The 20,186-nt window shown below is 38.4% G+C and overlaps 3 protein-coding genes and 1 long non-coding RNA gene across 5 annotated transcripts in view; 3 read left to right on the forward strand and 1 right to left on the reverse strand.

Moving 5' to 3' along the window:
- Nucleotides 1-2,101: 2,101 nt before the first annotated feature.
- On the forward strand, nucleotides 2,102-5,557 carry myl12.1 (myosin, light chain 12, genome duplicate 1). Of its 2 annotated transcripts, none has more exons than XM_077509069.1 (4): nucleotides 2,102-2,269; nucleotides 3,919-4,122; nucleotides 4,924-5,085; nucleotides 5,161-5,557. In XM_077509069.1, exons 2-4 carry the CDS (start codon nucleotides 3,939-3,941, stop codon nucleotides 5,331-5,333), a joined length of 519 nt encoding a protein of 172 aa, XP_077365195.1. In that variant the 5' UTR covers nucleotides 2,102-2,269; nucleotides 3,919-3,938; the 3' UTR covers nucleotides 5,334-5,557. The 2 variants fall into 2 exon arrangements, with proteins under 2 accessions (XP_077365195.1, XP_077365196.1); XM_077509070.1 differs by lacking the exon at nucleotides 2,102-2,269 and adding an exon at nucleotides 2,419-2,740.
- A 739-nt stretch (nucleotides 5,558-6,296) lies between these two features.
- Nucleotides 6,297-14,380, forward strand: fastkd3 (FAST kinase domains 3). Its single transcript, XM_077509574.1, has 9 exons — nucleotides 6,297-6,450; nucleotides 7,112-7,426; nucleotides 8,204-8,458; nucleotides 9,997-10,846; nucleotides 11,528-11,613; nucleotides 12,863-13,037; nucleotides 13,106-13,172; nucleotides 13,927-14,041; nucleotides 14,116-14,380. Exons 2-9 carry the CDS (start codon nucleotides 7,130-7,132, stop codon nucleotides 14,212-14,214), a joined length of 1,944 nt encoding a protein of 647 aa, XP_077365700.1. The 5' UTR covers nucleotides 6,297-6,450; nucleotides 7,112-7,129; the 3' UTR covers nucleotides 14,215-14,380.
- On the reverse strand, nucleotides 14,287-19,218 carry chmp5b (charged multivesicular body protein 5b). The gene is made up of 8 exons (XM_077509576.1): nucleotides 19,052-19,218; nucleotides 17,858-17,962; nucleotides 17,741-17,787; nucleotides 17,558-17,651; nucleotides 17,168-17,239; nucleotides 16,978-17,086; nucleotides 14,601-14,713; nucleotides 14,287-14,519 (listed from the first exon to the last, which is right to left on the reverse strand). The coding sequence occupies exons 1-8, from the start codon at nucleotides 19,118-19,120 to the stop codon at nucleotides 14,469-14,471; spliced, it is 660 nt and encodes a 219-aa protein (XP_077365702.1). The 5' UTR covers nucleotides 19,121-19,218; the 3' UTR covers nucleotides 14,287-14,468.
- LOC144009723 (uncharacterized) overlaps nucleotides 14,528-20,186 on the forward strand; it is a 38,904-nt gene continuing 33,245 nt past the window's right edge. Inside the window, exons 1-2 of the long non-coding RNA XR_013281021.1 lie at nucleotides 14,528-14,792; nucleotides 17,219-17,263. This is a non-coding gene — a long non-coding RNA (uncharacterized LOC144009723). The remainder of the gene's footprint in view (nucleotides 14,793-17,218; nucleotides 17,264-20,186) is intronic.

The raw sequence follows: 20,186 nt of genomic DNA on the forward strand, positions 1-20,186 counted from the left end.
CACATGGGACAGACAGGAGGTGGATTCACGGTGAAAGGTGAAAAAACAAAAAAAAGCAAATTATAGATATAACATAACATTAATCCAACGGCTATAACGTTCCAACAATGTTAATGTACTGCTAACTAATGCTAGCTAACTGAATAGCTCACAGCATGGAGCCGTAGTAGCCACTGTTATTGTTTGTCAATTTGTTTTTCATCAAAAAGATGAGAACGTTTTATGTGAAATAGTTTTAGATCCGAAAAATGTTCAATATAATCTGCTGACAAAAAAAAATAAACAAGGGTAAAATGGTTGTCCTGACTAAAACTAGACTAAAACGCTGACAGTTTTTGTTGACTAAAACTACATGAATAAAATAACGTTTTCTTTCTTTTCAACTTCATTTTATTTAATTGAGACCCACTTGAAATAAGAAACAAATTTACTTGACAGGGGCCTCCTGAAAAGATACGAGGATACCACCCGCTCATAATCATCTAAAGGTGTCGTTATTGATATATGGGAGCATAACTGCTTATTGCTTGCCATCTAGTTGTAATTTTGGCTCGTTATTGTTGTGTGCAGCTGTTTCCGTCAAGCTGGAATGTGCCTGCTGGTTACCTCCCCCAGGGAGCATTTTTTTTTTTTTTTTTTTATCTTTTCACTTTAGCTTAGTGCACACATACCCAGCAGCCTAACTTTAGCCGTCGCTGTGCTATTGTTACTCGTCATTGTCACTCTCCTAAGTCTGTTTAGGCCACCGACGCTCATGTTTCACTCTCATTTGTTGCCCGCTGACGTCAGCGACACTCAGGAGATACAGTAAAAATGAAATGACATATAATTCACATGTAAATAAAATAACAGGAATTGATTTGAATTCATAATTTAATTAGTTTCACATTTAAATTACATTGAATTCACATAAAATGTGCATTTTAATTAAACGGGATTATATTCCTATATTAATTTGATTGACTTTACATTGAATTCACATTCACATAAAATTAACATTTAATTGAGCAAAATTCAACAAACGCAGAAGTGCAATTTAAATAAATTCAAATTCATATCTAAAATATACATTTAAATGACATTAAATCCCACGTAATTTGATCAATTGAAATTTAGATGAATGTATTCGTTTTTAAATGTTTTTTTTCGCAATCTCGACTCATACAGCGCACAGTAGAAGAATGGACTTGAGTACATGAATCGATAAGCCTGATGAATGTAAAATACGTCACAAACTAATTCAGTATGTTAACAACTAAATACTTACATTGGATATTTTCCCGTCCGGCGCAGAAAATTAGCCAAATGTATCTTCTTCTTTTTTTCACATAGAATGTTGAAAAAGCCAAACCTTCTTCATGCAGTGCCACTTATTGGCCACCAGATGCCGACAAGGTGACGACTCCGAAATACGACGATACGGCATGAGTAACAGTTGTAAACAATCTATATTTTCATATATTAACCAAATAACCCTATGAAAATGTTCTGAGTTGAAACAAAACATGAACTGTGCAATGCTAAAGTGGAAATACAGTGTTACGGATTACAAAAGGCATCACATTTGCGCCTCTTGACTCATCTTGAATTCCTGGACTAGTAATTCGTCCCTATGAGGCGATGACTGTTGAGCCAACTGCTGTGGCATATTCAACATCTATTATTATCGATTATATCAGCATTTTCCCATGTTATTAACTTTATAGCCCCTACCAACATATAAGGTCAAACGAGCGAGTTTGGGAGAAAAAAATAGCAATGTAAATCCCCCCCAAAAAAAACAATTAAAATTGAGTTACGTTTGTGTATTTTCTTATTTGAACATATGACCCAGAAAGTTAATATACTGTACTTGATCTATTGTTTTAATGGCTCTTGATTGCATAATATGGTGGATCTAGCTTGTCTTTCCATATTTGGACATGTGCAGGAACGTCAACGAACGTGGTGGAGCGTTCTCATGAAGGGGAGTTAAGAATCAAACTATTAATGTTTTTACTCAAAGAAACGCATAGCTTTGTACACATTACGCGCATTACGTATATTTTAACTTACGTAATGAATTTATTTGCCCGTAAACGTCATGTGATTATTTTGTCTTCAGTCGTAATATGTTGTGACTAGGCGAGACACCTCCCATTTTATTTGGAGTTGGTACGTCCCGAGCGATTGTCCTCCACCAAGATGACAAGTCAGGAAGTGAAGGGCGGTGGTTGTGACGAGCTGCGTTGCTGAGTTTAGCTGACACCAATTTCCTTCTTCTCGTCAGGTAAAGTATCATTTATTATTCCATTATCTCCTGGCCCCTGTTATTTAATTCAGATAAAGTGGCGTAAAGTAAGTGTGCTTTAGTGTGGGGACGACGCACAAAAAAAAAAAAAAAAAAAAGAAGTGGGACGGTTAGCTTAGCTGTCGTTAGCTTCTCGTGATGGCCGTCAGTTGGTTTGTTGGGACAAAAATGAGCAGATTACGCGACACGTTATAGACGAACGGATTCGCTTTTAAACGTGTGCATGTGATACAGGGACAGTGAATTTATGTGTGACTTAATCCATCGACGTTATTGTAGCGTCGTGTTGTTTGTATCGCTCCCGGCCACGGGCCGCATTCCTTTCAGCTTCTTAATTGCGTCGTTTGTTTGGTTCTTCCTATTTTAACTAATGGCACGTTGAGAGGGACACAAATTTTACCTTTTTTTGTGCGTAACAAGTGTGTAATATTGCATAAGGACGCGTAAGAGGTAAGTAGGTGAGATTTTTCAACGCCTTGACCAAAAATTCACCTAATTTCGGCTTCTTAATTAAACGAGAGAATATTCACAAAATGTCGGAAAGTTTCATTTAGGTTATTGACAAAATGTCGGAGTAGTTTACAGTAATGATTAGACAATATTGAGACAAACTGAGTACTTTCTGGTTCCTGCTGTTGGCCATCCAAAACTTACCTGGAAAACTCAAAATAATTAAAGCAGAAGTTGGAAATGTTATCAACAAGAATATGTTCTATGTGCCGCCACTGGTTTAAACACAGCAATCAGTTTTATTTAATGTTTCTTGCATAATAAGACAATGAGTCCACCTGTTTTCAGCCATTCGAAAAGGCTGACAATTGATTTATGAGGCACCGTCCCCTGCTGTCCACGGAAATTGACGTCAAAGTGCCCTGGTCCTCACTACTTTGCTCCCGTCATGTAAACAAACTCAGAAAACAGATAACCATTTTGATGGCAGTTTAAGGAAGACTTTCGCAAACATTTGTGTTTACGGTGGAAATCAATGATTGCCGTTTTTGCAGATTTTTCTGACACGTTAAAGACCAAACCATGAACAGAATGAATTTGTGTTGCTTTATTTTTTTTTGAACATTCAGTTTGATATGTCTGTTTTTTGACTCATTGATTAATTAACAAAATTGTAGTTGCAGCACTGTTGTTGAAATGAAAACGGGTCATGAACACAAAATGCGTCTTTCCAAATGTCCCTTTGGTTTGTCACCCTAAATTGTGCAGTTTTTAAGTCTCCAAGTTTCTAAAAGATGAAATTTCCATATTGGACTAATAATGCCTTGAGATTGAATGAGAACACGAAAACATGCCAATGGATCCCGTCGGTCCTGTCTGAGCCTGTTGCAGCCCATTCCGCATATTTCCCCATTTTTTTTCCCCGAGCGTCTCGGAATGCTAAGCGTCCACAATGGGAGATGCGGCCTCATAAGGGCATCCGCGCGCACATCGTTAACTTTGGAGGCAGCGATCTAGAAAGGTGGCCAACACTTCCATTTATAGCCCAGCCGGGGGACGCCGCTCGGGACGGGACGACCCGGAGACAATGACGACGCTTGGCGCGCGTCTCAATAACGCCGATCAGGAACAGTTGACGTCTTATTAACTTTGTGTGTTTTTGAATTTTTACGGCCCAGGGATCGAAAAAAGCGCCAAGATGTCAAGCAAACGGACAAAGGGGAAGACCACCAAGAAGCGCCCCCAGCGCGCCACCTCCAACGTCTTCGCCATGTTTGACCAGTCGCAGATCCAGGAGTTCAAGGAGGCCTTCAATATGATCGATCAGAACCGCGACGGCTTCGTGGACAAGGAGGACCTCCACGACATGCTGGCCTCGCTCGGTGAGTGCGCTCGCGTTTTTTTTTGTTTTTTTTTCTATTCATCAAATGATCGACAGATTAAGCAATTATTAATTGGTAGTTGCAACCCTGATTTTTTTCATACTGTAATGTAGGGCTGCACAATATATCGGAAAATATCGATATTGCGATATTGGCCCATGCAATATGCATATCGCAAATACATGCCATAAGCTGCATATGGAATTTTATGTTTTTATTTGAATTTAACCAGTCAGACATTAATTAAAATGTGCACCGCCATCCAATGCAGTGGTTGATTATCGAGAAGTAATTACAATTATTTTTTTATTTTATTAGATATTTTTACATTATTATCTTTGTATACAGCAATGCCTGTTCTTAAAGCGGTTTATAAATAGTTGAGAATTAACAAATGCATTGAGTTTGCTTATTTTGCTGCATACATTTTTTTTTATTCTTTTATTAGATAATAAAAATATCATTTCTTGAGGTACATGGTAATTATCGCTATATTCAGCTGTATCACGTTTTTCCCAATATTGTGCAGCCCTACTATGATACAATGTTTCCACTGCACATTACACACAATAAGTATTTCTGGGGAGAAGACTGGAGATGACTCTTCTGTTTTGGTGGTGAAACAAAACTGAGTGTTTATCTTCACGTTGGACAAATACGGTCGACTTCATGAAGTAACTTGTAAATTTTTGTCTGCGCTGGTTCTCAAGCCACAGCGCTTTGAAAACCGGTTCGGCGAGCAGCTGGGCGTAAATGTCACGCAAATTGCCACTGTCTGACGTGCGTGCGTGCGCTTGACAGGGAAGAATCCCACCGACGACTACCTGGAGGCCATGATGAACGAAGCCCCCGGGCCCATCAACTTCACCATGTTCCTCACCATGTTTGGGGAGAAGCTCAACGGCACCGACCCCGAGGACGTCATCAGGAACGCCTTTGCGTGCTTCGACGAGGAGGGAACGGGTACAAAAACCTTCAATAAAGTGTCTTGAGAGTGGTAGTGGACAACAACTGAATTGCCGGACATGTTTCCTTCAGGTTTCATCCCGGAAGATTACCTGAGGGAGCTGCTCACGACGATGGGTGACCGCTTCACGGACGACGAGGTGGACGAGCTCTTCCGCGAGGCGCCCATCGACAAGAAGAGCAACTTCAACTATGTCGAGTTTACGCGCATCCTCAAGCACGGAGCCAAGGATAAAGACGATTAAAAAGCCAAAGCATAACAAAGCCAGCAGATTTTTCCACCTTGTTTGTCAGCGGTGACCGCTGTACTGCCAATCTTCAACTCTTCTGTAATAAACCGTTTTGTAAAACATGCCGAAGCAATAATTCTCTGCTGTGTTGGACGTGCCATCAGGTTTACGATACTTATTCTTTTTTTTTTTTTTGCATTTTATAATATAAACCTTTAAATAAAGCCCTCTATGTTGGATTTTTGCCATGTGCTTCCCTTAAGCAACAAGTCAATAAATGGTGCGTGCTGTTTGTGCGTCCCACCAGTTTTTGTACTTGTCAAGTCTGGACAAGCCCACGCAAAACGTTGAAGGAGTAAAAACAACACAATCAAATGTATCATTTTTGTGACACTTTAAACTTATGTTGGCTTGACATTAACAGGAAACAGGTTTTGGAAACAGATATAAAATTGCTGTGAATTAATATATGGGAGTACTCTCTTTAGGGCGGCAATTGTTCTTTACGTACGAATATATTGGAAAAGATGAACTACAAAGTATCGTTTAAACTCGAAATATACCGGGTAGTAAGTAGTCTGTACTACCTGCCGACTTCTAATTACACTTCATTTGGCGCCCCCTAGTGTTGAAACGTTTCCATACAAGGTTCGGATGTTGTGGGAGGGGAAATACCCGTCAACTGTTTACGTTTTACAAAAACTAGGAATTTTGTCTCCGTTAATTCAATGAGCTACTGTATTTGCTGTTAAACATTTTTGGAAAATAGGTCCAACTTGTATTTGCTTCCATATCGTACATCCGACTACCGTGTTCCTGGCGAAAATCAGCTTAATCATCAGAAAAACGAACATCCCGTGAACGCATCCCGGAACCACATTACGAGCCGAATCTTCACCTGCCCGGATTCACTCGCTTTTCGCCTTCTCGTTTTTCCGGGCGACTAGACGACGAAGGTATGCAAGTAAACTAGTACTAGCCATTTAATGTTATTTAACCACTTATGTCATTAAGTGTCAATCTTTTTAAGCGCTGGACCATCGCGTGGACAGTGTCACTTTCCCCGTGTCGCTGCAAAGCTAGCAGCTCGGTTGCTAATGGCTAGCCTCAAGGTTGCTCGGGACGGCCTTCGGTAAACTTTTGGGGTCCGGGGGGTCATTTTTATTTATTTATTTTATTTATTCATGTATTTATTTTACTTCAACGTGTATCCAGTCCATGGTCGCAAGTTCACGTGCACTAGTTCCACTTCTCAAAAGGGAACTTGTTTTTCCAAAGCACAGTGTAGAAACGGGGAGCCTTGACTTACGAGTTTAAATTAATTCGTTCTTAATTCATTCAAATGTCATTAATTCGTTACAGCCCCCACAACCCCGTTTTTATGATTTTTTTTAAGACAAATAGGCTGAAGTATATGAAAAAACAAACAAACAAATGTTAAGTTTTTGTACTGTAGTACTTTTTTTTTTATTTTATTTTTTATTTTTTATTTATTTTTTTTTTTTATATAATTTATCCAATACAGTCAGTTACATTTTCTGGAGGCATCTTGGCGAAGATGAAATGCTGTTTTCAAGTGACTTGAGGAGCTTCATTCGGATCAGGAGTCACCAACTGGTCCAACTATTCTGAACCTGAGGAATTATACAGCATTTTCCATATACTTTATGCTTGAAGTTTTGCATGTGTTAAAAAAATGTGTTGTAAGTTTGAAATGCTGTAGTGGATTTAATGATGTACCAAAATCCCAAGCCACTGATAACCTTACATTGACTTTTCTTTGTGTGTTCTAGCGTGAGTGACATGAGGTCATGGCGTTGAAGTTGGTCCAGAGACTTTCGTTGGCTTCCGTCTTCTCGGCGGCCCGGCCCGTCTGCGCGGCTTGCCTGTTCCGGACGGCGGGGCGCTGCATCCTCACAGGAGGCTGTCGCCGGCTCCAGCTAACCCGGGGGACCAGGAGCCTGACCGCCGCCGTCCGCGAGCCGTCGTTTGTGGGGTCGCGCGGGGACTCGGCGCCCCGGTTCCGTCTGACCCAGCGGCACGGTCCCGCCGATGAAGAGGAGCGCGACTTCTGCGGGCGTTTGAGCTCCTGCTCGTCTTCGGCCAAGGTGTTCGACGTCGGCAGGAGATTCACATTTAAATTTGTTCAAATTTAATTATCCTAACTGAACAGTTACATTATATTTGCATCTAAATTTCATTTGTGTCACTTTAAAATTGACATTTAAATTTAATTTGCATTTTACTTACATTTAAAGTAACGTTAAAATTACATTTGGTACATTAAGTTTTCATTTTAGCTTAAATAAATTAGCTTTTCATTAAGATTAAATTACATTCTATTCCTATTTAAATTTAATTGTATTAAATTTGCATTTAAACTACCATTAAGATCACATTTCAATATGTTTAATTAAATTATATTAAATTCAGTCAAATTGCATTTAAATGACAAATTTGGATGTAAATATATTAAGATTTACATTAAATGCAGATTTAAATTTCATCGGATTAAGTTTGCTTGAAAGGAAAATTCACATTTTAAATTGTACTAAATTAGTATTTGAATGTACTTAAATTACATACAAATCACATATTTAATTTCACATTTACATGTAATTATATGTATTCACTTTCAATTCACATTTAAAATTACATTGACTTTGTTTTGAAATTAAATACACATTTAGATTAAATTCATAGCAAAACTAAATTCACAAATTAATTTACATTAAATTTGATTAACATTTAAGTAATATTAAATTTACAATTAAATGGCATTTCAATAACATTGAAAGTAAATGGTCATATTTAAATTTAATAATATTTTAACATTGAAATGACGTCAATGAATTCCAAATTTGTTGTTTTGTTCCTCTGTCGAGGTTTTGAAGCTGCTGCGCTCGACGAGAACGCTGACGGGCGACGAGGCGGCGGCCGCCCTCCACCGCCTGGCCGACCTGGAACGGGAGGAGGGCGAGACCCCCTCCCTGCGGGACCCCTCGGTGCTGGAGGACGACGGCGTCCGACTCGTGTGCCTGCAGCTGGAGTGCGACTCACGCCTCTTGTCCCATTCCGCCCTGGTGTCGGCGCTGCTGGCGTGCACGCGTCTCTACATCGACCCCTGGAGCACCCTGATGGTGGGAATTTTTCCAAATTGAACTTTGACACTGGATAGTGAACTTCAATATAAGTGGCAGAAACATCCGTTATCGTTCATGTCACGTAGTGTGTGGGCTGTTGCAGCTTGTTTTCATGAGTGGCTGAGCATCAGCAACAAGTTTTGTTGCAATCCAAAATTTTTAATTGCAGATGAGTAGCTTTGCAGCATCACAGATGAACCAATGAAAAATGTTATCAGCAAAAATTACATTTTCGAGTAAAATGCCAGCCAACCAACTCCAAATCAGTCCAAATTGCCGTTTTAACATTGATTTAACATTGAGCATGAAGTTGTAATGTTACCAAATAATTTATTTCAGTAATTTTAAAATTGAAGTTGTGATATTATGAGACTGCAGTAGTATTTTTTTTACATTTCTATTTGTAGTCACAATGTTAGAAGAGTAAATTGCAGTGCAATAAGACAAAAATAATGTTATGAATTTTTTTATTTTTTTGTTTATTTTTTTTTAGATCAAGAAGAAGAAAAATTCTGAATAGTACAAAATTAGATATTGCAAAATATGGGAGGGAGACCAAAGTCATAATTGTACAACAATGCAGTTGTATAGTTACAACACAAAACAAACAAAATAGGAAAAAAACAAACAGAATAAATTATATTGCAATTTAAGTCAGTTACATAAAACTTAAAAATGTAAAGTTTAATATGTAACTGTTTTTAGAATTTCACATACTATGGATAAAAAGCAGCTAACAGGTATTTCAATTTATGATCAATTTGTCTTTTTTTTTTTTTCCCCCCAATCGATAAATCCTAATTGGTGTGATTCGGTTTTTGCAAATATCTTACTTTGCAAGATAGTGGGCCTTTTAGTTGGTATTTTCGTTAACTAAAACTAACAAAAAAAAACCTACAACTAAAATTCAAAAAACTTTTGTAAATGAAATAAAATGCAAACGAAAATGCTTTTTATAAAACAAAAGCTAACTGACCTATATATACAAAACGAACTAAAACTAACTATAATGATAGCCAAAATGTCCTTTCTTTTAGTCTTTGGTAATTAATTTAATGCATGAGACTTTGGGGGATGATTTTCAATGTAATTTTTAAGTCGATTTATTTTGATATTAACTGGAATAAGGCCGTTTGAAAGTGTGTCACACAGAAGTGACGTCCATCTCGCAGCAGCCAATAGAAAAGAACCGTCAGATGACGTCGCTTCCATGCTTGTTTTTAAATATTGCGCACAAGTAAAAAAATAAATAAATAAATAAAACTGAAACTAACTAAAACTAAGCATTTATTAAATAACTAAAGTTAATAAAAACTAACAGACCCACCCTGAAAACTAATTAAAACTAACTAAATTTAAAATCAAAACGAAATAAAAACTAAAATGAAAAATTTCATTCCTGTAATAACACTGCACCTAACAATACTTGCTGTTGAGACACTGAAACAATCAATTGATTATCGATTGATTTGCTGATCACTAAGTCGTGAATTGATTGCTGCACCTGTAATTTGCAACCCTTTGTGTTTTTTTAGGTGCGCCTGTTGTCGGAGAGCCAGGAGAGGCTCGACCGCGGCGACCTGAGCGTGGCCCAGCTGTGCACCCTGGGCCAGGCCGCGCTGGCCACAGAGGGCCCCGAGAGCGCCATGCTGGACCAGGCCATGGCGCAAATCCAGAAAACGGGCCCCCCCTCGCGCTGGAGCGTCGACGAACTGGCGGCCGTCTACCAGCTCCTGCGTGACGGCGCGGCAGTCGGAGGCAAACGCGGCGACCTCCTGAACGCCATGCACGCCCACGCCGCCACGGTGACGCCCGCCATGGACGAGGCGGCCGTCAGCGGGCTGCTGGGCGCTCTGGTGGACCTGGAGCAAAACCAGGCCACGCCGCTGGTGATCCAGCTGTGCAAACGGGCGGCGCGCCTCCTGCCCCGCTTCTCCGACCAGCAGCTGGCCGCCGTCCTGGCCGCCCTGATGCGCTTCGGCCACAGCGAGCGCTACCTGGTGGAGGCGCTGGAGCGCCGCGTGTCGGCCTCCGCCTTCACGTGCCACCCGGAGACGCTCACCAGGGCGGTGCAGTTCCTGGGGCGCCGCGGCATCCTGTCGCCGGCCGCGCTGGACGCCGTGGCCGAGAGCTTCGTGTACCGGGCGGACACGTACGACACGGGGCAGGTGGCGCGGCAGATGGCGCCGTTCGGGAAGCTGGCCTACCTGCCGCCTAATGCCGGCGAGCTCTTCCGCAAGTTGGAGGACGTCCTGCGCACGCGCTTCTCGCAGTTTCGGCCCCGCACGCTGCTGGGCTTGCTGCACTCGTGCATCCTGGTGGAGAGGTTCCCCGTCAACTTCGTCTCCAAGGTGTTCAGCAACTTCTTCCTCCAGCAGCTGCAAGGTGACGCCGGTCGCAAAAACGGGTTGCAACTTTTGTGGTTCTGACAGACAAAATTGTTACTAGACTCATTGAGCAATTTTCAGCAGTCAAAAGTTAATATTTTATCCAGAATGAATTTTATAACTTTACAATTAATACCTTAAAAAAAGAACTTTGTCTACTTGCTGTCGACTGATGATGACATCGCCTGTGCTGAGGAAATAGGTAACGTCCAATCATGGCTCACCTGTTTTCTGGGGTTGGTCAGTAAACTGAGCCATGATTGGTCGTTACCTATTTCCTCAGCACAGGTGATGTCATCATCAGTCGACAGCAAGTAGAAAAATTACTTTTTAGCGGTATTAATTGTACGTGAAAAATAATGAAGTTACCACATTAATTATAGACAAAATATTAGAGTGATACATCACTTATTTAGCCCATTAATGTTTTTTCAGAAGATATACATTTACATCATCTAAAACTACTTCACATACAAATTTTCTCAATCTTTTTGATGAAAAACAAGTTCACACACACAATTGCAGTATATCAACAAATGGCAAAATGACTTTATTAATGGGGGTTTTAGTCTAGTTTTCGTCTGGTTAAAAATGTATGTTGACAAAAATAATTTTATTTAGTTTCCATTGATGAAATTAACACTAGCGCCAACATCTGACGCCTTTTGTCGCATTTCAGAGGAAGGGAACGGAATGGACCGTTTTGTCCTGGCGCAGCTGACACAACTCTACATGACTATCAAATTGGAGTGTCCCTCTTATAAGGTTGGTCTGCGTAGACTGGTATGATTTTCATTTCTTCTAATTGGGGATTCACTTCAAATTGTGTTGTTTAAATGACGTAATGGATGAGAGAAACAAGCGCAAGGTGCTGTTGACCACTTTGCTACCTGGACGGGCTGTCAGAGAAATTAAAGCTGCAAGTAAATTGGACAAAAGCAAGACGAATCCCCTGTAGAAAAATGTCAGCCTTTACAAGAAGCTTAAAGGGGTCGACTGTGTTTTATTTTTTTTTATCTTTTTATCTTTTTTTCCTCTCTCGGGGAGAAAACCAGATGATGGCACCATTAATCCAGGCCCAACTAGTTTGTTGCCTAAACAGGCTGTCGTAGAAGTTTCAACAAGATGTGAGCAGAAAAAAGCAAACCAAAGTTGTCTGGAAAACGGTGGATAATTCCATCTTAATTAAACAACACTTAACTTATCCAGGCCCGACTTGTATGCTACCAAATGGGCTGTTTTGGTGATTGAAATGAGAACTAAACAGGAGGAAAGTAAACACAAATCACCCCTGGCAAAAAGGTTGAGGGGAAAAAATTCTATTGCAGTTTAAAAGTGGCTACTGGCTTGTAATTGTTTCTGGCCCGACTTGTTTGGTACTTAAACGGGCTACCTGGAAAATTGAAACAAAATCAACATATACCATAATTTACATTTAGCGCAAAAAACGTTGTCGTCTCTTAATTAACTCATTCACTGCCAGCCATTTTCACTGAAGCTCGATTTTGACTGATTTTGTTTTGATTCATCGGGGGGGGGTATATTTCCATCCGTTTCCGTTTTGCAGAAATTAGCATTAGAATATAGCTCAGTTTCATCATTATTCACAAATCTGTTTAAAACTGTGTTGCAAAATGGCCCTGGTTGATCTCTTATACACTGCTGCCACCTGCTAGCCATTTTTGTAATAAATAAGATTGCTTCAACCATTATCTTCAGTTCAGAGCCTGCATCAAAGCCTTCTGTATGCTCTAGCTGGCATAAAAAAAAACAAAAAAACGTATTTATACGTCTTTGGGAGCAAATGAGTTCACCCAGACCCGACTATTATGCAGCCTAAACAGGCTGCCTTGGAAATTGAATCAGGAAGTTAAGAGGAGGAACGCAAACTCATGCCACGTGGAAAAATTGTGGATCAATGGCGTCTTTTATAAGGATGCAGGCTCTCAATTATATTCCAGGCCTGACTAATCTGCTCCTTGTTGAAACCCTCATTCTGTGCCGTCTCTTCAAGGGTCCCCGGCTGCTTCCCAAGTACGGCGTCAAGTCCTTCCTGATGCCGGGACGCTCGCTGGAGACGGCGGTGGAGCCGCAGTTGTACAACGCCGTCAAGTCAGGCCTGGTGGATTTGCTCGGCGCTCGCTCCTACTTCGCCTCCAAAGTCTTGACGCCTTACTGCTACACGCTGGGTAGGGTAGCGTTTGGCGCCTCGGCTCCAACAAAGTGACGTCGTTTGACGTGTGATTTTTGCGCGCAGATGTGGAGATCAAGCTGGATGAGGACGGATACGTGATGCCCGCCAGCCATCCGGATGTCTTCAAGAGGTGTGTAAACGCCCGACCCTCATCCGACAGGACGAGAAATAAAAGGCCTCTTCCCCTCAAATTGATACCTGCCATCTTCCTCATCAGGGGGAAAAAAAAAACGGCTTTAATGGCACTCATTTCAGTTCAATTTATTAAATGAATTTAGTAAAACACATTTTTTTTTACGTAAAAATTAAATTCAAAATTAATTTTAAAATAAGTGAATGTTTTTAATTAAAATTGAACCAGTGATTAAAATAACATTTTTATTTCAAAGAATGGGTAGTGAGTGAGAAAATTAAACGTTTAAAAAGTCACTAAAATATAGATATGTATTTTTTCATAAATGGGTAGTGAGGGGAAAAATGGTTACTTTAAAAATTTGTGAGTGAATGTTTTTTTTTTAATTGTAATTAAAATGTTTAATATGCATCTAAAAAATGGGCTGGGTGAATGAGTTAATAATTTGAAAATCTTTTTTTTTTTTTTGTATAGCTATAGTAAACTTCAATTCAAAATAATCAAAATACATTTCCAATTCAATTGTACCTTTTAATTATCTTTATGAAGAAAAAAATAAGGTCATTAATATATGTATGGAAATTAATTTATTTTTTCCAATTCAAAATGGAACCACAAAATCAAACTTTTTTTTTTATTATTTTGAACTCAATGTATTTTATAAATACAAAATAGAGAACACTTTGATTTGCAGTTTAATAAAAAAATAAATAAATTCCTAATGAAATACAGCAATTGTGTGTTTGGACAGGATTGCGCTGTGCATCGACGGCCAGCGGCGCTTCAGCACCGACGGCAGACGGCTCCTCGGCAGCGAAAACATCAAACAGCGCCACCTCAGGCTGCTGGGATACCAAGTTGTGCAGGTACGCTGATCTATTGTTTTCAGGATAATATTTTAGATATTTTTTTTTCTTAACGACGTTCTCGTCCACTCCAGATCCCCTTCTACGAATTTGACCAATTGCACAGCAAGGCCAGCGTCATGAATTACCTCCACCAGAAAATCTTCCCTCACAGCTACAGACTCAGCTGGTGATGACATGGAAACAAAAACAAAAGCATTGTTTAAAAAAAAAAAAATTCAACACAAGTTCACCTACATGCAAGATTGTTTGTTTGAAAAATACAATTTATTGTGTTCTGCAAGAGATGAGTTCCACCATTGATTAATATCAACAATCATAAAGCCTCAGAATGAGAAAGCAATTTGATCTTTTTTTTTTTGGGTTAGTCCAAGGCATGGAGTGTCAGTTGTATAAATAGAGGCACCGCGTCTGACATTTGTCTCGTTTATGTGGCGGGAATTTGAGGAAGGCCAAACTCGTCCACCAAGATGCCATCCTGCAAACAAAAGAAGAAGAAGACGCACAAGCGTGAATAAGAGCAAGCGTTTCTTTCAATATTTCTGGGGGAGGGACTTACCCTGTTGGACTTGGCGGCAGGCAACCCTTCGGGGATGGCCGGCGCCGAAGACGCCTCGTCCAAGTAGGAGTTGTCGTCGTCCATCAGGAACTCGTCTCCCAGGGCGCTCAGCTCTGCCGAACGCGCAAACCGCCGTTAAAGCGACATCATCAGATGACAACATTGGACGATAGTACACGTTCCCTTCATATGGTGAGTACTTTTACTTTATAGTCATTTACAGTTACTCCTGAAATCTCTTTTAGTCATATACAATTTCTGTTAATGGAAATATTTTTAATGAGAAAGTATACCGGTACTTACCTTGGATGCTGCTTTTTAAACAAGTCAAAAAGCATTAATGTTTATTTTATTGTATAAATTTTGTCATTTACAAAATGTAGTAGTAAAGTTATGAAACGACAAAATAAATCAAGTGCAGTTATAAAAATGCTTGCTCTCGTGTTCTGAATATGTAAAAAAAAAAAAAAAAGTATACAAAATTCAAAAATGTTTTAAAATATTTAGTTTTAAACAATATTTAAAATACTAGTTGAGTTAAAATATTCACACTAAAAATAAAAAAAAATACTAATTTTTATTTTCGAAAAATGTACCAGTATTTAAAAAAATAAAGTACGCTAAAAATAATCTGGAGTCTTACCACATGACATACTACGAACATTTTTTTTTTAATCACTGCCACTTTAGTTAAAATATTCAAATTGAATATTAAAAAAACAATAATTTTTATTTTAGAAAAATGTACCGGTATTTAAAAAATATTTTTTAAAGTACGCTAAAAATAAGTGTGGAGTCTTACCACATGACATACTACCAACATTTTTTTTTTTTTTTTTTTTTAAATCACTGCTAGTTTAGTTTAAATATTCAAATTGAATATTAAAAAAATACTGATTTTTATTTTAGAAAAATGTACCGGTTTTTAAAGTACGCTAAAAATAAGTGTGGAATCTTACCACATGACATACTACCAACATTTTTTTAATCACTGCTACTTTAGTTTAAATGTTCAAATTGAATATTAAAAAAACACAAATTTTTATTTTAGAAAAATTTACCGGTATTTAAAAAATATTTTCTAAAATACGCTAAAAATAAGTGTGGAGTTTTACCACATGACATACTGCGACCTTTCTATATATATATATATATATATATATATATATATATATATTAGGGGTGTGAATTGCCTAGTACCTGACGATTCGATTCGTATCACGATTCACAGGTCACGATTCGATTCGATACCGATTAATCCCAATACGAATTTATAAGTCGATTGTTGCGATTTTTTTTTCATTCAAATTTAGAAAATACTAATCAGTAAGCTTGTAGAGTGTAAGATTTATATGAAAATGTATTATTTATTTATCTGAAATTTCAGTCTTATAGAGGTTGTAATCTGTTTCATGTTTGAACAGCATTAAAATAAAATATTAAGGCTTAATGTTCCGTTCATATAACATTCTTCCATGCTCAAGGTGTGAATCCTAAAATAAAAAATAAAAATAAAAAAATAAAAAAATCGATTCTGCCGATTATTGAATCGATTCGAGAATCTCGCGAAATATCGCCGAATCGATTTTTTTTAACACCCCTAATATATATATATATATATATATATATATATATATATATATATATATATATATATATATATATATATTAGGGGTGTGAATTGCCTAGTACCTGACGATTCGATTCGTATCACGATTCACAGGTCACGATTCGATTCGATACCGATTAATCCCGATACGAATTTATAAGTCGATTGTTGCGATTTTTTTCATTCAAATTTAGAAAATACTAATCAGTAAGCTTGTAGAGTGTAAGATTTATATGAAAATGTATTATTTATTTATCTGAAATTTCAGTCTTATAGAGGTTGTAATCTGTTTCATGTTTGTACAGCATTAAAATAAAATATTAAGGCTTAATGTTCCGTTCATATAACATTCTTCCATGCTCAAGGTGTGAATCCTTAAAAAAAAAAAAAAAAAAAAAAAAAAAAAAAATCGATTCTGCCCTTATTGAATCGATTCGAGAATCGTGCGATGTAGTATCGCGATATATAGCCGAATCGATTTTTTTTAACACCCCTAATATATATATATATATATATATATATATGTATGTACAAAATGTAATTTATTAAATATGAAACTATATTTTGATTGCAATATAACAGCACATTAAATGATTTAAACAGCATGCAAAAAAGGGGGATAAAAAAAAACCAAATTGAATTTAAAAAATAAAAAAAATCACCCCAATAAAGTCTTTCTCCTTCCCAAGTAAATAGACAAATCTGAAGAGAAACTCGAGTAATAAAATTGACGTTGAAAATAACTTTTTTTTTTTTTTTGTGACTGACCAGCCTCCAAGTCGTCTTCGTCGAACTCCGGCGTTCCGTAGCTCCGGCCCATCGCTTCCTGGATCTCGTTGGCGTCGTCCATCATGTCCTCCAGCTGATCTTGAATGTTCTTCAACAGCAAATAAAAAGAGCCTTAACCTCCTGCTTGTTACTATTTCAGAGATGGACTTTTGGGGGCATGTGAAAATACCTCGATTTGATCGATTTTGACGTGCTTGTACGCCTTCTTCATGTCTTTCAGGCCAACCTTCATGGCGTCCACCTTTAAAAAGAAAACCACACGTTAGTAAGTGCTTGACTTTACACATTTTGTTTTACTTTATAAAAAAATCCAATCTTCATTTTTAGCTTGAAATACTTGCTGTTGTCACTCTTCTTTCAATGTAGTGTTAAACAAATAGTGTGCCACCATCTCGTGGCTGAGAGTTGAATTACACCCAAAATATATGGGATGCAGAATAAAACTGATTTATAAGGATACCAAAAAAAATATAAAATAAATAGCTGGACTGGACCGGAAACCTGGGGCCTGCGATGGAGGAGGATGTACTCTATAGAGTTGGCGGATGTATGATCTTACTGTGGTTTTCGTGTCTTTGAGGGATTGAATGGTGTAGTTGGTTTGCTCCATGTTAAACGACTGCTGCATGAGGTTGTCTCGCTGGGCCTCGTACCTGCAACGACAGCGATTCAAATTTAAATAAAGCAACAACAAACAAAAACAAAAAAAAGTGCATTGACTAACGTGAAAAAGGCCACTTACATTCTCTTCTGCTTCAGGATCCTCATGGCTTTCTGTTTGACCATGTTCTAGTGGTGGGCGCAGAGAGGAACATAGTCAGTCAAAACAAAACACATCGGTTTACGTTTGCATGTTCACCTTTGACGGTCCGTCTCGCATCTTCTTCATCTGGTCCTTGTATTTGATGAGCTCGGCATCCAATCTGGCGATTTTCTTATCCACAGATTCCGAACGTGCATCCACCTTTTTAAGATACATATTGTGTGTTTTCCAATCAAAAGCATTCTTTATTTAACCAGAAATCAAAACCCATTGTTTTTCGAGGCTTAATTGACGGTCATCGGTGTTTACATAATCTGCGGGATTATGTAATGTAAATTTGCCATACTGTGATGTCACAATCTGGTGAAACTCCGAACGGTTTGCTCACATCCATATTTTCAGAAATAGGCAGCTCAAGGTTTTTTGGTTGTGTAATTTCACACTGAGGGGCCTAAATTTTTCTATATGACACTTTTCCATTATATGTACCATTTAAATGAGGAACATGCACTACTATATGGGTCAATGTGAGAATAATCATACCAAAGATCAGCACCAAATAATTTTTTATGGTATTCCCGTCTTGAAACATTGTTGTAGTTTCGAACGTAATTAGCATTTGTACGAAACAAGACTAACACCCGTAGAAGTTGCCAACAACCGTAGAAGAAGAAATAGAGCGCAAATGTGCCACAAAAGGAAATCAACACAGGTGCGGCTATTTTATTTTTTAATTCCTTCTCACAAAGACGACTTGCGCAGCATTATTGTGATACCACAAGACAACCGTCATGCTTTTGGTCCCTAAAGGTGACATTTTCCATTTTTAATTTCTAAATATATGTACAACTTGATGCTAATACTAGCTAAAAATAACCTCTTCCTCGCAAGCTACCTACAAACCTGTAGAACCGGTTCGTGCCAGTCTGCCGGTCTATCTCACCCAAAACTAAATACTTTCTATTATGGGTCATTATTATTTTTTTTTGTGTCTGTCAAAAAATATTTCGAACGGAGAGACAAAGACGCCGATTCACATCTGAAATGATGGCTTGTTAACCCATGACGTCAGCGCCGCGTCGGGTTTTGCTGCTCGTCAATATTAATCGTGTGGTCAAATATTAATTTCAAGTCAGCACGTTGAGAAGGGCGAAAGAAAACACGTCCTCGGTCATTTCCCAGTTGAGAAAACTTGTCAGTCAGGCCACACTTTTAAATGGCCAACCTGGGATCGTCTTTGTTTACTTGTGGGGAGGAAAGAGGGGGAAAAGGCAGAAAAATTGTACTTACGGTTCCGATGCAGTCCGTAAGGTTCGGTGGCGGAGCCTTGGGTTTCCCCATGCCAAAAATACGATTCATTTTGATGAGAAAAACAAAGTTTTGCTCCGCGATTAAGTTCTTTCGCCGCCCGTCTTCTCCACCAGCTTGGAAACACCCGGAAATGTCGAAGGTGACGTCAATGGATGATGTCACCTAACCACGCCCATGGAACCTTGTTGGGGACTCGTGATTCAGATTTCAGGTTTTTAGAAGCCGGATTTCTTCTTGAAAACCCGAATCTCGTCTTGAAACCCTACTTTTAAAACCAAACTCTGGATTGGAACCCTACTTTCAAATCTGGAGAACCCTACCAGGAAATCCCATTACACTAAACTTTAGTAAATGTAATTGTTATAAATAAGTGTAATTGTGATATTTTTTTTTTTTAGTTCTACCTACCAATGTAATTGTCGTTTCGTTAAATGATAGTAAGATTTGTGTTTAATTCCGTTTTATATAAAAAGCAATGTAGTTGTAATGCACCGTTTTGGCCATTGAGGGGCGCTGTTGCCTTACATTCCAAGCCTACCTGTCCCGTATTATGAGTTATTTTCAAACTTTCTTCCACTTCAAAAAATAGCAACCCCATACTGACCAACATTAATTTAAAATACACTAACGTACTAGATAAAGTGTTCATCTAAAACTTTCTATATTATTTATTTATAGATTTTGTTTTATTTATTTGTTTTTTTATTTTGAATTTTTATTTTTCAATTGTAGCTTTTGTTATTTCATTTTCGTGAAAAACACTGCAGCTCTGCTTACCTTTTGGTTTTGGACATGATTGTGTTATAATAAGTGGAGAACCTAAGCGAACCTGGCTTATCATGTGTGCCGTTGGTGCAGAAACTCAATGTGGTCAAGGGTTATGTCTTTTAGCCGTATTGTGATGTCACAGTGGGCAGGGCATGCTGACAGACTCATTATAAGAAAGTCAGATTTTACACCTGATTGAAGCACTCTAGTGATCCGACTAAAAGTCAATTTGCATTTAACATCCATCCATCTGTCCCTTTTAAAATAGATTTAATGTGTTATCCAGACAAAGCCAAAATACAGCTGCAGGTGAACAAACATAAGAACGACAATGATAAAATGACAG

Source organism: Festucalex cinctus, chromosome 20, assembly GCF_051991245.1.
Source record: "Festucalex cinctus isolate MCC-2025b chromosome 20, RoL_Fcin_1.0, whole genome shotgun sequence".
Lineage (NCBI taxonomy): Eukaryota > Metazoa > Chordata > Actinopteri > Syngnathiformes > Syngnathidae > Festucalex > Festucalex cinctus.